Source organism: Trichosurus vulpecula, chromosome 1 (assembly GCF_011100635.1).
Source record: "Trichosurus vulpecula isolate mTriVul1 chromosome 1, mTriVul1.pri, whole genome shotgun sequence".
Taxonomy (NCBI): domain Eukaryota; kingdom Metazoa; phylum Chordata; class Mammalia; order Diprotodontia; family Phalangeridae; genus Trichosurus; species Trichosurus vulpecula.
The window spans coordinates 542,988,348-543,001,967 of NC_050573.1; the positions used below are offsets into that span (position 1 = coordinate 542,988,348).

The 13,620-nt window shown below is 38.4% G+C and overlaps 1 protein-coding gene across 2 annotated transcripts in view; it reads right to left on the bottom strand.

Annotated features, from left to right (window-relative positions):
• The window catches only part of TDRD7 (tudor domain containing 7), a 153,834-nt gene that overhangs the window by 68,378 nt on the left and 71,836 nt on the right, over nucleotides 1-13,620 (bottom strand). For both annotated transcript variants that reach the window (XM_036741502.1, XM_036741503.1), the window contains 2 exons: nucleotides 7,436-8,028; nucleotides 5,767-5,953 (listed from right to left, as the gene is read on the bottom strand). In XM_036741502.1, coding sequence (XP_036597397.1) covers nucleotides 5,767-5,953; nucleotides 7,436-8,028 — 780 coding nt within the window. The remainder of the gene's footprint in view (nucleotides 1-5,766; nucleotides 5,954-7,435; nucleotides 8,029-13,620) is intronic.

Below are 13,620 nucleotides of genomic sequence, written 5' to 3' on the forward strand. Positions count from 1 at the left end.
CTCTTGTATGTCAAATCTTCTATTAAGTTCAGGGTTTTTTTAAACAAAGTTCTGAAAGTCTGACAATTCATCAAATATCCTTTTTTTTTTCACTCAAGATTATGCTTGGCTTTTCTGCATATGCTATTTTCAGCTGGAAGCCTAGTTCTTTTGTTCTTTGATACATAGTATCACTGGTGCTAGATCTTGTGTGATTCTAATTGTGGCACAGCTATATTTGTTTTTTCTTATTCCTTGTAGTATTTTATCCTTGAGCTGGGAGTTTTGGAATTGGACTATAATATTCCTGTGGGTTTTCCTTGTGGGAGTCTCTTTTAGGTGGTGATTGGTGGACTTTGTCTATTTCCACTTTCTCCTCTTGTTCAGAATAATTATTGTATCAAGACTTTTTTTGATCATAGCTTTCAGTTAGTTCTATTATGCTTATGTTTTCTCTTCTTGATCTGTTCTCCAGATCAGTTGTTTTTCTTATGAGATGTTTCACATTCTCTTTTTAAAAATTTTTTATATTTTGTTTTCTTATTTCTTGATCTCTTATAACTCTGCTAATTTCCCCTTGCCCAATTCTGATTTTCAAAGAGTTGTTTTCTTCCTTAAGATTCTGGATCTCCTTTTCTAACTGGTTGGCTTTCTTTTTATAATCTTCTTGTTTTTCTTGGATTATTCTTATTTTTTTTTTAAATTTTTCCTCAATCTCTCTCATTTGACTTTTAAAGTCTTTTTAAAGTTCTTCTATGAATTCTTTTTGGGCAGGTGACATTTGACATTACTCTTTGGGGTGGAAGAGGGTTTCTTTGCTTCAATATCCTCCTCTGAAGATGAACCCTGGTCTTCTCTATTCCCATAGTACTCTCTATAGTTGGAGTCTTTCTCCTTTGCCTGTGCATTTTTTTTTTTTTTTGGTAATTGCTTAGTTTTCGTAATCACTTCTAGTCTTGGGGCATAGGAGATGGAGCCTCTGGTCTCAGATCTTTCTTCAGTTCTCCTCTCTGGCCTAGAACCTAAATCAAGACCTCCAGCCTTCTGTAAGTGTCCACAGCCAATGGCGTCCCTGCCCAACTGCTTCTGCACTCACTCGGCACGTGCTGGTTCCTTCTTGCCCCTGCCATGTCTCTGCAGCACAGCTGGGTCTGGTGTTTCTTGTCAGCATACTTTCCCTCCATCTTCCCCAGCTCAGATGCCCAGTTACCATTACTGTCCCAGGGGTAAAAGTTTCTGTGGCTGGGGCTGAGGCAGCCTCCCAACCCAGCTAATCCCAGAGTTTGCCTCCTGCTGTTTAAGCAGGGCTAATCTGGGGGTGTTTACTCTTCACAGGGACCAAACATTCTCCTGGGATTTTTCTTCAGATCTTCTCCAATTATACCAGGAAGACCCCTGTTCTGTCCCTACTCTATTTATTTTTAGTGCTGTATGTTCCTCCTGAGGTGCTGTTTTTGCTCTTTTGTGAGGGAAAATCTTGAGAGCTTGGAATTTTCTGACCTACTCTGCCATCTTCCCAGAATCCTTCCCCAAGTTACTGAATTTTCCTAGGCCTCTAGGCAACTCTCCGGACTAGATGTTGCAGAGAAGGTGTTGACCTGCATCAGGAGACCCTGAGGATTCCCAACACCAATGAAATCACAGATCCAATCCTTATTCCAAGATACAACAGATTTCTGGTGATTACTGAATAGAAATAGAAATGAGTATCCATTTTTCTAAGATGTAAATAGTAACTTTATAAAATATTTCCATGTGATTGGGCATAGAAAGCTCAAATAAATGTAAAAAAATGGAACACATCCTTTATTAACAACACTATAAATATGAATAAAGGATTCAAATGTAAATGGAGACTAAGCAACTTAATGCTCAAGACTGCTGCTATTTGTCCTTTGTTCTTGAAGAGGACCATGACATCAGGGAGGTGATGCCATCACACGGAAGTGAACTGGATTTAAGTGAGGGAGGGTTGTGCAAGGTCACCAGCCTCACTTTCTCCTCCAGAGCCATCTGGGTCCAGTGGCCAGATATGGATCAGAACAACTGGAGTATGGCCTAGGATGCAGTGAGGGACCTTAGACTTTTCAAGCTATGGTCTTTAACAGGTCTCAGTGTGACGGAAGCAGCACCCATTCAGTCTTGATTAAGGCTTTGAAAAAAATTAGGCAAAGAATGGCTTCTTTAAAAAAAAATAGATCTGGGAGGGGAAGACCCTCAGGGTTTCTGTCCAAAACAGAAACAACTGTTATTTACATTCATTCTGAGCCAATCAGGGACCAAACAGTGACTAATTAGGGCTTGGTCTGGAACCAGAATGATTTAGGGTTAAATCTGGTCTTTAAGAGAAAGAAACAAAACACAACAAAAAGTTTCTTCTCTCTCCACATAGAGTCTCACACTCTCAATGCTAAAGAGGGTCAAGGAACAAATCAAAGAAACAATAGATAATTTCATCAAAGAAAATGACAACAAGACAACATACCAAAACTTTTGGAATGCAACCAAAGCAGAGAGTTGATAATCTAAAGATGCATAAAGAAATACGTGTGTGTGTGTGTGTGTGTGTGTACACACACACACACGTGTATATCTATATCTATATATATATATATAGGGTTTTTTTTGGATATGGTCAAGGTGTTGATTTATTTTGCTTGACCAAACTTATTTGTCATAAGGGAGAACTAAAAAAAATGGGAGGGGGGGCTTGAGAATTGTGGTGGGAAACAGAGGGACTAATGATAGTGATAAATAGATGATAGTGATGCCAACTTATTAACTGTTGTCACTAAAGCCTATTGTCTGTCTTTGTGCAAGGAAACTACAAGAGGTATCAGAGAACACAAGTATTGCTAAATATATCAATCTGACCTTAGAAGGCAATGTTGTGAAGCAGAAGAGAATAAAAGGAAAACCAAAACTGAAAACACCTTGGTTTGAGATCAGAAAAGTCTGAGAAGAACTTCATCAGGCAGTCATGCCCAAGACAGGCTGCAGAATAAGCAAAATGGTTTGCAGGTATCTTTGATAGGTATTAAGGCTTGGTGGCCACTGCCATCTCAACACTTAAAGCAGCCAGAGTTCCTCATTAGGAATCCTGACTAGTAGAGTAGAGGGTGGCATGTCAGTGATTCAAGTCAGGTTACACTGAAATTGTTCTGAGCTGACTTCACAGGGAATCTTTTTTTCCCCTCCAAAGGTAATTTTAAATAAAAGTGGGACAGTTTGCAATAAGACAGACCAAGAAGCCTACCCTTTAAATACTGCCCCTTTCTGAAGATGTTATCTGTTGTCCGTGGTCCAAAGGCTATTTAGAAGAAGCTGTGGTCTAAATTAGCCTGGTCCAAAGCCGCAATCTACAATCCTTTCCTTACTGCCAAAATACCATGTGCGCAATCACCTCCTTGCAATTTCTCATGCCCATCCTGGTTAAGGTTTCCATTATCTGCCACTTGGACAACTGCAATAGTTTCTTTTTTTCCTCCCTTTTTTTTTTAAATTTTATTTTCAGTTCCAAGTTCTCTCCCTCCTTTTACCCCTTCCCTCGCCCATCGAGAAAGCAAAAAGGAAGATACCCATTATACACATGAAATCATACAAAACATTTCCACATTAGCCATACTATGGAGGAAAAAGCAAGAAAAATAAAGAGGAAAAAAATATGCTTTAATCTGTATTCAGAGTTCATCAGTTCTCTATCTGGAGATGGACAATATTTTTCATTTTAAGTTCTTTGGAACTGATATAGATCGCTGCATTGATCAGAGAGGTTAAGTCTTTCACAGCTTATTTTTACAATATTGCTGTTACTGTGTATATTATTCTCATGGTTTTGTTTAATTCATTTTGCATCAGTTCATAAGTCTTCCCAGATTTCTCTGAAAATACCCCTTCATCATTTCTTATGGCACAACAGCATTCCATCACAACCATATACTGTACCATAATTTGTTCAGTTATCCCTCAAATGATGGGCATCCCCTCAGTTTCCAATTTTTTGACACCACAAAATGAAGTGCTATAAATATTTTTGTGCAAACAGATCCCTTTCCCTTTTCCTTGATTTCTCTGGGGAACAAATTTATTAGTGGTATTGCTGGGTCAAAGGGTAGGCATAGCTCCAAACTGTTTTCCAGAAAGGTCGGACCAGTTCCTAGCTCCACCAACAGCATATCAGTGTAACTATTTTTCCACATCACCCCCATCATTTGTTATTTAAATTTTCTGTCATCTTAGTCAATATGATGGGTATAAACTGGTACCTCAAGAGTTGTCTGAATTTGCATTTCTCTAATTATTAGTGATTTAGGGCATTTTTTCATATGGTTACTTATAGCTTTAGTTTCTTCTTTTGAAAACTGCCTGTTCCTATCCTTTTACCACTTTTATCAGTTGGGGAATGGCTCATATTTTCATAAATGTGCCACAGTTCCCTATACATTTCAGAAATAAAATCTTTATCAGAGAAACTTGCTATAAAAATTTCCCCTCTAGTTTCCTGCTTTTCTACTAATTTTAGCTGTGCAACAGCCTCTTAGTCCATGTGTTTCTGCTCTGCCCTCCTACAATCTAGCACTCACTTCCTTATCAGATCAATTTTCCTATAACATGAATCTGAAGTTGTCACTCTAGGGCTCAAAATCCCCACTGCCTATTGAATATGAATCCTTTAATTCCTATTCTACACTCATGTCACTAGACTGTTATCATTATATTGACTAAGAACAGTATATAAAGAAAATCTAAACTAATCTCAAAGGCAAAGCAATAATTAATGGAAATATTTTGACTATACAAAGAGAAGGGAAGGAATGAAATGGGGACTAACAAAGGCCCTGGAGAAAGAACGGTAAAATTAGCAGTTTGTACATACTCTCCTTTGGATAGGTGAGATCTGAAATGCCAAACTGAAATACTGCTGGAAACTTTATGAACCTAGAGGCTTCTAATGACATATCCTGTCCTCATAGCAAAAATATTCTGGATTTTGCTTTTTAAAAGGAGAAAAAGAATAGAAGAACAGATATTAAGACTTAATGATATAAGTTCTTTTGGAAATTCTGAGAGCCCAAATAGAAAGCAAAGGGGAAAAAGGAAATCCAGACCCCTTTTTTCATAGGGATTTGAGGCTGCAGAGAGCATCAATGCTTAAGAGATGACAGAGCCACCTCTACATAAGGCAGAGATTGGACGGGTGGTAGATGCAGAAGGGGAAAGCTGAAGGTTCTCTCAATTAAAGGACTGGAAAGATTTGAGCAGTGGAAAATGGAAACTAAAGACTATCCCTCGCCTCCCTACAGGAGTAACCACAACAAGTAAGGGCAGGAACCCCTTCCTCATTCACTGACAACACATTGGCAAGGAGGCATCGAGGCATGGTAGTTAGGGAGCCAGCCGGGAAAACCTGTGCTCATATCCTCTCTGAAATATATTGGCTGTGGGACCGTGGTCATGTCTCCACTGTTCCTTACACATCTGAGCAAATGACGATCCGCATGACAGACAGTTTCCTCAGTGGAGTTCCCTAAACTAATTAAATCATAGATCTAGTTCTAAAATTGATACTCACAGGGTCATAATGTCTAAGACAGGGGTGCAGAACCTGCAGCCTTGAGGCCACAGGTTCCCAACCCCTGGACTAAGAATTCAGATATGAGAGTGATAGGGATAATTTTTTTAATCTACTGAAAAAATTATATAGAACAAAGAATGTAGCGAACAAATATTTGCATTAAAATGTGTATTAAAAATCCTCTAAAGTGTTAAGAGTAAAATATTACTTGCCTTTATTTTGTTCTCTTCTATTGAAATTATCTGTGCACGCAGCCAAGCATCTTCCTCTGCATTCACAGCAACCAGCTGTCCAACATACACAGACTGTACTGACGTCACTTTAGGATTCTTACTATAATATTCTTTCATTTCATCCTCCATTAATTCTTGAGCAGCAGAATAGTCTTTGCCTACATACCTGCATTAGTCATAGGGAAAAGGAGAAAATGAAATAATCCAAATGAGAGTATGTACAAACTGCTAATTTTACTGTTCTTACTCCAGGGCCTTTGTTAGTCCTCATTTCATTCCTTCCAACAGCAACAACAAAAAACCTGAGAAGTCTTAAGGAGGATTTACTCATGCCAGTAAAATGCAAACAAACAAGCACACAGAATAAAAAGAATTCTTTAGAGCTGGGACTTCAGAAGCCTTTTGGTTCTTACCTTAAACCCAATTATGAAACTCATCTACAATATCCCTTACTAACGGTCATTCAGTTTCATCCTTAGATACTTCCCCAGTGACGAAGTCACTCTCCTGAAACAGCCCACAAACGTGCTTCCAATGCATCAGGCTATTAAGTGGTTCAGAATTCATGGCATACAAAGAAGGAGAGACCGAAAACGTGTTCTGACTAAACATCACTATCAAATTTGAACTAAGTCTAATAGAAGTGATTTTTCATGTGTACAGTGAGAAGAAGCCCAATGGAAATTTGGGGAATCCAGTACCACATATAAGCAAGGTCAAAAAAAAGTTCATTTTGAAAAGCACTTCAATTTTACCAAGAGAAAACAAAGTCTGAAACACATAGAATTTAGCATTTTAAGCCCCTAAATAGTGATCCAGTATGAAAAATTACAACAAACTCTTGATTCAGAGATGATTTGTATTCTGATCAATCTCTGTAAAATTAAATTACTGACATCAAGATCTGTTTTTACATTGTCCAATTTAGATTGGTCCTCTCAAATCTCACGATTTTCCCAGTTATGGTGGGAAGGTTACAGTTACCGTGCTGCACAGATTTCTGTCACTAACACCCATCCTATTTTTCTGCCAGGGATCATCTTTCTCACAGTCCTACATTTATGGAGAGAATAGCGAATTCTCGAGGTGTCAAGGACACCTTGTAGAATTTACTGTCACTTCCTTTGTAGAATTTCCCATCACCACCTCTTCCAGAACAAAAAGGCAGTAAGAATTAATTTAAATTCTATACCATGTACCTTTCCCAACCTAGTATGTGCTATCTTATGAGGTAAATAGACCTAGCCATCAACTGGAAGATGCAGGCAATGGGGAAAGAGGTAGCAGGGTCTAACAGAAAGGACACTGGACTTGCACTTCAGTCCTCTAAGGTATGTTTACAGAGCAAGACATGCACTAATGCTTCAAGAGAGTAGCTCAGAGATCACTTGGAGTCACCATTTTCAGAAACTCTGCTTAAAGACTACCCCTGTTTCCAGTTCTAAAGGGAAGACTCCTATAGACTACTACTTGAATCTGTACAGCAAAAAACTAAGGTGTTGTTGGATTCACTGCAATCAAAGGTTTCATGGAACCTGGCATAACATCCTGGTCAGGTACTGCTGCCATGGCCAAAGAGCTTTAGATACAAATTATAACATTTACACCAAGAAAAAATTGAAATGATGAATTATAAAGCTGTACTTGCCTGATGACAACTTCATTTGTGTTGTTCAGTTCAACTACCAAAACTGATGGTGATGGCTCAGTGGGGATGATTAAAGGAGGAACAATTATTTCTTCTGTGGAAAAGTCAGGGTTTTCTTCTTCTATCTGCAAATATTCTTGTTCAACCATGGATGTGATATCATCATTTTTAATTTTTTGCTTTGTGTTATTCAGATTCCCACCAGTGCATTTTGGTAGTTTTGCATAAAGAATGGCCTTTTGAGGATTGCCAGAAATGTGGTCTACAGTGCATATATCTGATAGCAAGTCAAGATTTTTCAATGCATCCTGAGGAAATTTTAATTTGTACATATCCTCAAATGCTTTGGGGAGTGCATTTGCCCAAAGACCACTGGAATATTTCATTAAGAGCTCTGCAACTTTCTGCTTAAAGTCATCATTAATGGAAGCTGACCCAACTTCTGAGAATTCTTTTGAAAGAGATACTTGTTTTGGAGCTGGTGTCTGGGACTGAAGTGTTTTTTCACTGTCTGATTCACTTTTCAAAAGCTGTCTTCTCTTAGCTGGATAAATAAGGACATCCTGTTGACCACCACTGTAAGGTTTTTCTACCTTTAAAAAATTAAAATAACATTTTCAATTATTATTGATAATCTGAATTCCATTTTGTTTATATTTTTCCATTTACGTAAGAAATTCTAAAAGTTTATCCATAATTATCCTTTGTTGCTACGTGTCTCAGTTTCACTGTCTTGTATAGGGCCTTTAGTCACTTGACTGGGCTATGAATCAATTATTTATTTTAAAGACCTAGATATCTCTAAATCTAAAATGACAAAATATCCATTTCATGGAAGACAAATATGATGCATTTAGTATATAACTTACCATTTTTCCAGACTCATTAGACACACACTAATCCTCTTCACGCCAGCCAGATTTACCTTTAGAGGGAGCTAGAGTGCACAGTGGATAGAGTGCTGGGCCTGGAATCAGGACAACCTGATTTCAAATCTGGTCTCAGCCACTTAATAACTGTGTGACTCCGGGCAAATCACTTAACCTTTGTCTGCCTCAGTTTCCTCTATAGTAAAATGAGGATAATAATAGCACCTATTTTTGTTGTGAGGATCAAATGACATAATATTTGTAAAGTGCTTAACAGAGCATGGCACACAGTAAGTGCTTAACAAATGCTTGTTTTCTTCCTTCACTGTAGGTGTTTAATAAATGCTTGTTTCCTTCCATCTCTGTGTCTTTGCATTGGTTGTCTGTCACCCATACTTGGAATGCATGCTTTCCACACCACTGCCTCTTAAAATCTTGAGTTTCTTTAAAACCTCAGCCCAGTAGGTACCTTCTTCATGAAGTCTTTCCTGGCCCCCCTGACTACCAGTGTCTTTCCCCAAAAAACTGCCTTCCATGTGTTTTGCATATATTTACATACCTATGAGGAATGCTCTATCTACTGTACTACCTACCCGTCACTAACAGGAATGTACTACAAAGAAGTCAAAGAGAGAAGTTCCATATTCACCAAAATATTTGTAGCAGTACTTTCAGTAAAAGCAAAGAATCAGGGAGAAAAGGAGATTCCCAATCAACTGGGCAATAGTTGTACAATTTTTGGTACTACAGCATAAGAAACTGAAAAATACAGAAAAATCTCATACAGCACACATGTAAACTGATACAGAGTGAGATAAGCAGAACTAAGAAAATATACCCAATGTAAATACAAAGAACAAAAGTCCAACAGAATGCCTTGTGATTATGATGACCAAGTTTGGCCTCAAAGAAGAAGAGAGCAGAGATGTGCCATCCTTTTTCCTTTTACAAAGGTGGGCACTGTGGGTGTGGAACACCACAAAACTGTCCAGCTCAGGGCATGTATTGATTGGTTGGTTTTATTGACCTGTCTTTTTTCCCTTCTTTATGGTTCTTTGTTTACAGAGACTAGTTTTTTGGGGTAGGGAAAGGGGAGAAGAATTTGAAAATGAAGGAGATATGAAAAACAAAAGATAGCAATGTATTAAAAAAAAAAACCTCTTGCTCTAAATCGTATCATGAATTTTTTTAACTTGGGATTTAAAATTCTATATTTCTTTTAAAGTTCATTGTAACTTCAATCTTAAATCTTTGAAACACAGTATAGCATAATTTCAGTTACTGAAAGATTAACTTCCTAGCACTTTCAAGCATTGAGAACGATTCTGAATGAGGAAGTATGAAAAAATTGCCTTTATGGTGAAAAATACAGCCCTTATCCAGCTGTGGACATGGGCTCTGAAATGATTATAATAACTTTTTAGATATGTTGGTGCTTCCCTTCTTTACAGAGAGCAGGACAATGGGAATACACAACAACCAACCAATCGGAAGGATTTCTGAAGCCCAGGGTAGCTGCTTGACATACCGGTTAATCCTATTCAAGTGAACTCTAGATGAACTTGGAGATGCCTGCAGAGGTCAGACCACCTTTGAATAGCTTGAGGGCAGCCTAGAGTAGCAGTTGCAGACTTGGGACTTTCCAAATATCTTACTCCTTAGCTTATCAGACCTATAGATGTCTTCTCCCTTAACCCCCTGCTCCCTACCCAAAAACCTCCAGAAACTGCATTCTCTCAACCCTTTTTCCCACTCCCCTTTGGAACAGCTGAGAATTCTCTCTGTTCCCTTCTGAATTTTCTTTTGCAAGGTCTTCTCAGACAATAAATGCTTTTGTAATCTGTGATCAGTCTGTTTCATCTAGAGTTTCTCTTTTTGGGCCTGGAGTATTCCTTTAACACAACTAACAATAAAACATTACAAGACAACCTCCAAATCTCAAAGGTTATGCTGCCATTGATTGGTTTTTCAAGTGTAAAGAATATTCTATTGAATATTAAATTTTATTTCTATTATTATTTCTGCTATTATTAAATTCTAAATTCTATTATATTCTATCAAATATTAAAAATATGCCAACCTTTCTATACTAAAACAGAGAAATAGAGAAGCAGCAGGTGACCAAAGAGACAAGAAAACAAAATGGCATCCAGAAGTAGAAAGAAAACAAACATGAAAAGTAGTGGCAGTGATTAGAAAGGGTTGATGGGAGATCAGAAGGGGCAAGAGGAACGGTAAAATTTAATCATACTGGGCTGTTTAGATCCTTTCTTCTTTGATGACCACCAGGACCCATGGCCTGAGTTTATCTAGACCCCAAAGAACATTCTTTCTGAATAATAAAAGTGTGTGTGTGTGTGTGTGTGTGTGTGTGTGTGTGAGAGAGAGAGAGAGAGAGAGAGAGAGAGAGAGAGAGAGAGATCCTATATGTCTATTGAATTGAAATGATTCTATTCTGTTGTCTGTTGTACTGGGATCTTTAAGAACTTCAGAGATACCCACTTCTATTAGAATGACTAAATATTAACAAGTGACTTAAAAACACCTGTATTCTAATTATTTTGGTATATTTTATCTCTCCTACTATAAGCTTTGAAGGCAGGGACCATGTCCTGGTCATCTTTACATCTTTTGTAGTATCATACGCATTACTGAGAGGACGCACAATTAATATATGTTAAACTATGAAAATAAGCTGCTATGATTGAAATAATTCAGGATATAATGAAGAGTCAAACACTGGAGCACTGTACTAGGTTCTAAGTGAGATAGAAAGTTTAGCAAAACTAGTCCCTACCCTCATGTTTGTAAAGAGATAAGCAACACATAGATACACGTAATATACACTACATGCATTACAAGTTAAAAAATGAGTGTTATGTTGTACCCAAGGGGAAAGATCATGGTGAAGAAGGGATGTGGAATCAACTAAGGTTTCAGGAAGATATAGCATTTAAGTTGGCTTTAAAGTATGGATAAAAGCCAAAGAGAAGGCATTGCAGGGATAAAGCACAAGGAAAAGTATAAGCAAAGGAATGGAGAAAAAGTACAGCATGCATGGGGTAGGAGACAAAAGTCCAGTGCAAGTAGCACAGAATACAAGGAAGGAATTAATACAAGTTTAGAATGGTATGGTAATGGCAGATGGTAGAGTGCCTCCAACGTCCACCTGTGTTTGAACATTACTCAGTAGAAAGACCCTTAGGGTGCATCCACACCGAAAAGCTAGGAAGAAGATGAAGAGCAAGTGGGGAAAAAAGAATAGTTAAAGAAGTTGGAAGAAAACCAAGAAAATATGGAAAGTATTTGAAATGAAACCAAAAAAAAGAGATGCTAGTAGGAAAGACCAAGTATGATTAACAAAAAAACCCCCACTGCATTTAGGATTTAGGAGGTGACCTTTGAAAAGGCAGTATCAGAAGAGTGGCAGAAACCAGACTACAAGGGACTGAATGGTTGTTCACATTTATATAGTTCTTCAAAGTATTTCACACTCATTATCATATCTGATCTTTGATCACATTGCTGGTGTCAAACAAAGAATTCAAATCTAGATCTCCCCAGTCTCCAAGTCTAGCACTCTATCCATTAGGAGGGCATAGACAATGCTTTTTCCCCAGTAAGTTTATCAGTGAAGGAACAGGGATTGAGGGAAGCCAATTATTTGACAAAGAAGGTTCAAGTGACAGAATTTTTGTTAACGTATTGGGAAGACTAAGAGCATTTTGTAGGCAGATGAGAAGCCTGACCGAAAATGCTTCCAAAAGAGCCAAGAGGGGATAGGGCTCAAGGATTAGACTTAGGAGACGGGATGTCGCTTGGGTAGGGAACAAGCAAAGGAAAATATGTAATTGTGGAGAGAAGTTAAGGGAAATGGAAGCAAGCACCTGAGGAAGTTACTATTGGATATCCTTCATTTTAATCAGAGATGGGAAGCTAGTGCATTGGCTGCAGATGTGAGAACAGCTGATTGGGTGTGCCATGAATTTGCAGCAGGTGAAAATCAGCTCAATTTTGATACTTTTTCCACTGCAACTGGAAAACTCCTGATAGGATTTTCTCCAGTGACACTTAAGACATCTAGAACAGGATTGAAGCAGAAATAGTTAACATTAACGTAACACTTAAAGGTCTATAAGTGCTTCACAAATATTATTTCTCTTGATCTGCACAAAATTTCTGTGAGGCAAGGCTAATATTCCCATTTTACAGATGAGGAAACTAAGGCTAAGAATTGTTTTTATGGGGCAATGGGGAGTTCAGTTAGGAATGAAAGGCAGGAGGATGAGGGAACAAGAGACATTAGGTACTACTTATAGAAGCATTAAATTGGCAGACTATAAGGTAAATGCTGGGTATAGAGACAGTCTAGTGAAGCACAATCAAGGTGAGAGCAAAATAAGGGAAAGGATATCAGATTTGGACCAGAGGACTGGAGTTCAGAGTGAGGCAGAAGAATGGGAGGATCAAATATGGGAGGCTGTGGTTAGGAAGTAGAATATTAAAGCTATATACTTTGGAGGTGGCATAATTGCATAAGATGAAGGAATGAGAAATACATTTATTAAATGCTTGGTGTGTTTAAAATACTATTATGCAAAGCAGTGAAGATAACAAATAGAAAAAAGGAGACGTCCCTGCTTCTCAAGGAGTTCATAATTCTAAAGGGAGATAACACAGATAGAAAGTCCCATGATCCTTAGGACATAGCAGCTGATGATAAGGCCTCAGAAGATGGCAGAGTAGGTCAGAAAATTCCAAGCTCTCAACATTTTTCCCCACAAAAAGAGATAAAATAAGCACCTTAGGGTGGACAAAGTGGAAGTAAAAATAAATAAGAACAGGGGCACAACAGGAGTCCCCCCGGGGCAATTTGAGAAGATTAGAAGAAAAATCCCAGGACCAGGTTTGATCCCTGTGAAGAGTAAACATTTCCAGGCTAGAGTCGCCTTTAACAACAAGACGGCCACAAGCCACTTAAACAACAAGGCAAGCCCAGGGGTTAGCTGGTTTGAGTGCCTGGGAAGATCCAGGGAACCTCTCCTGACAAGGAATGCCAGACCCAGCTGCGTTGCAAAGAGAAGGTACCAGCACATGCCCAGTGAGTGCAAAGGGAGTGGGGCAGAAAGCCCCTGGCTGTGTGCACTTACAGGAGGTTGGAGGTTTGGTTTTGGTTCCAGGCTAGAGGGGATAACTGAAGATCTGGGGAAAGATCTTCAACCCCCATACTCCAGGACTAGAGGGGATTACAAAAATTAAGCTATTATCACAAAAAATGCACAAAGGAGAAAGAATCCAACCATAGAAAGTTATTAT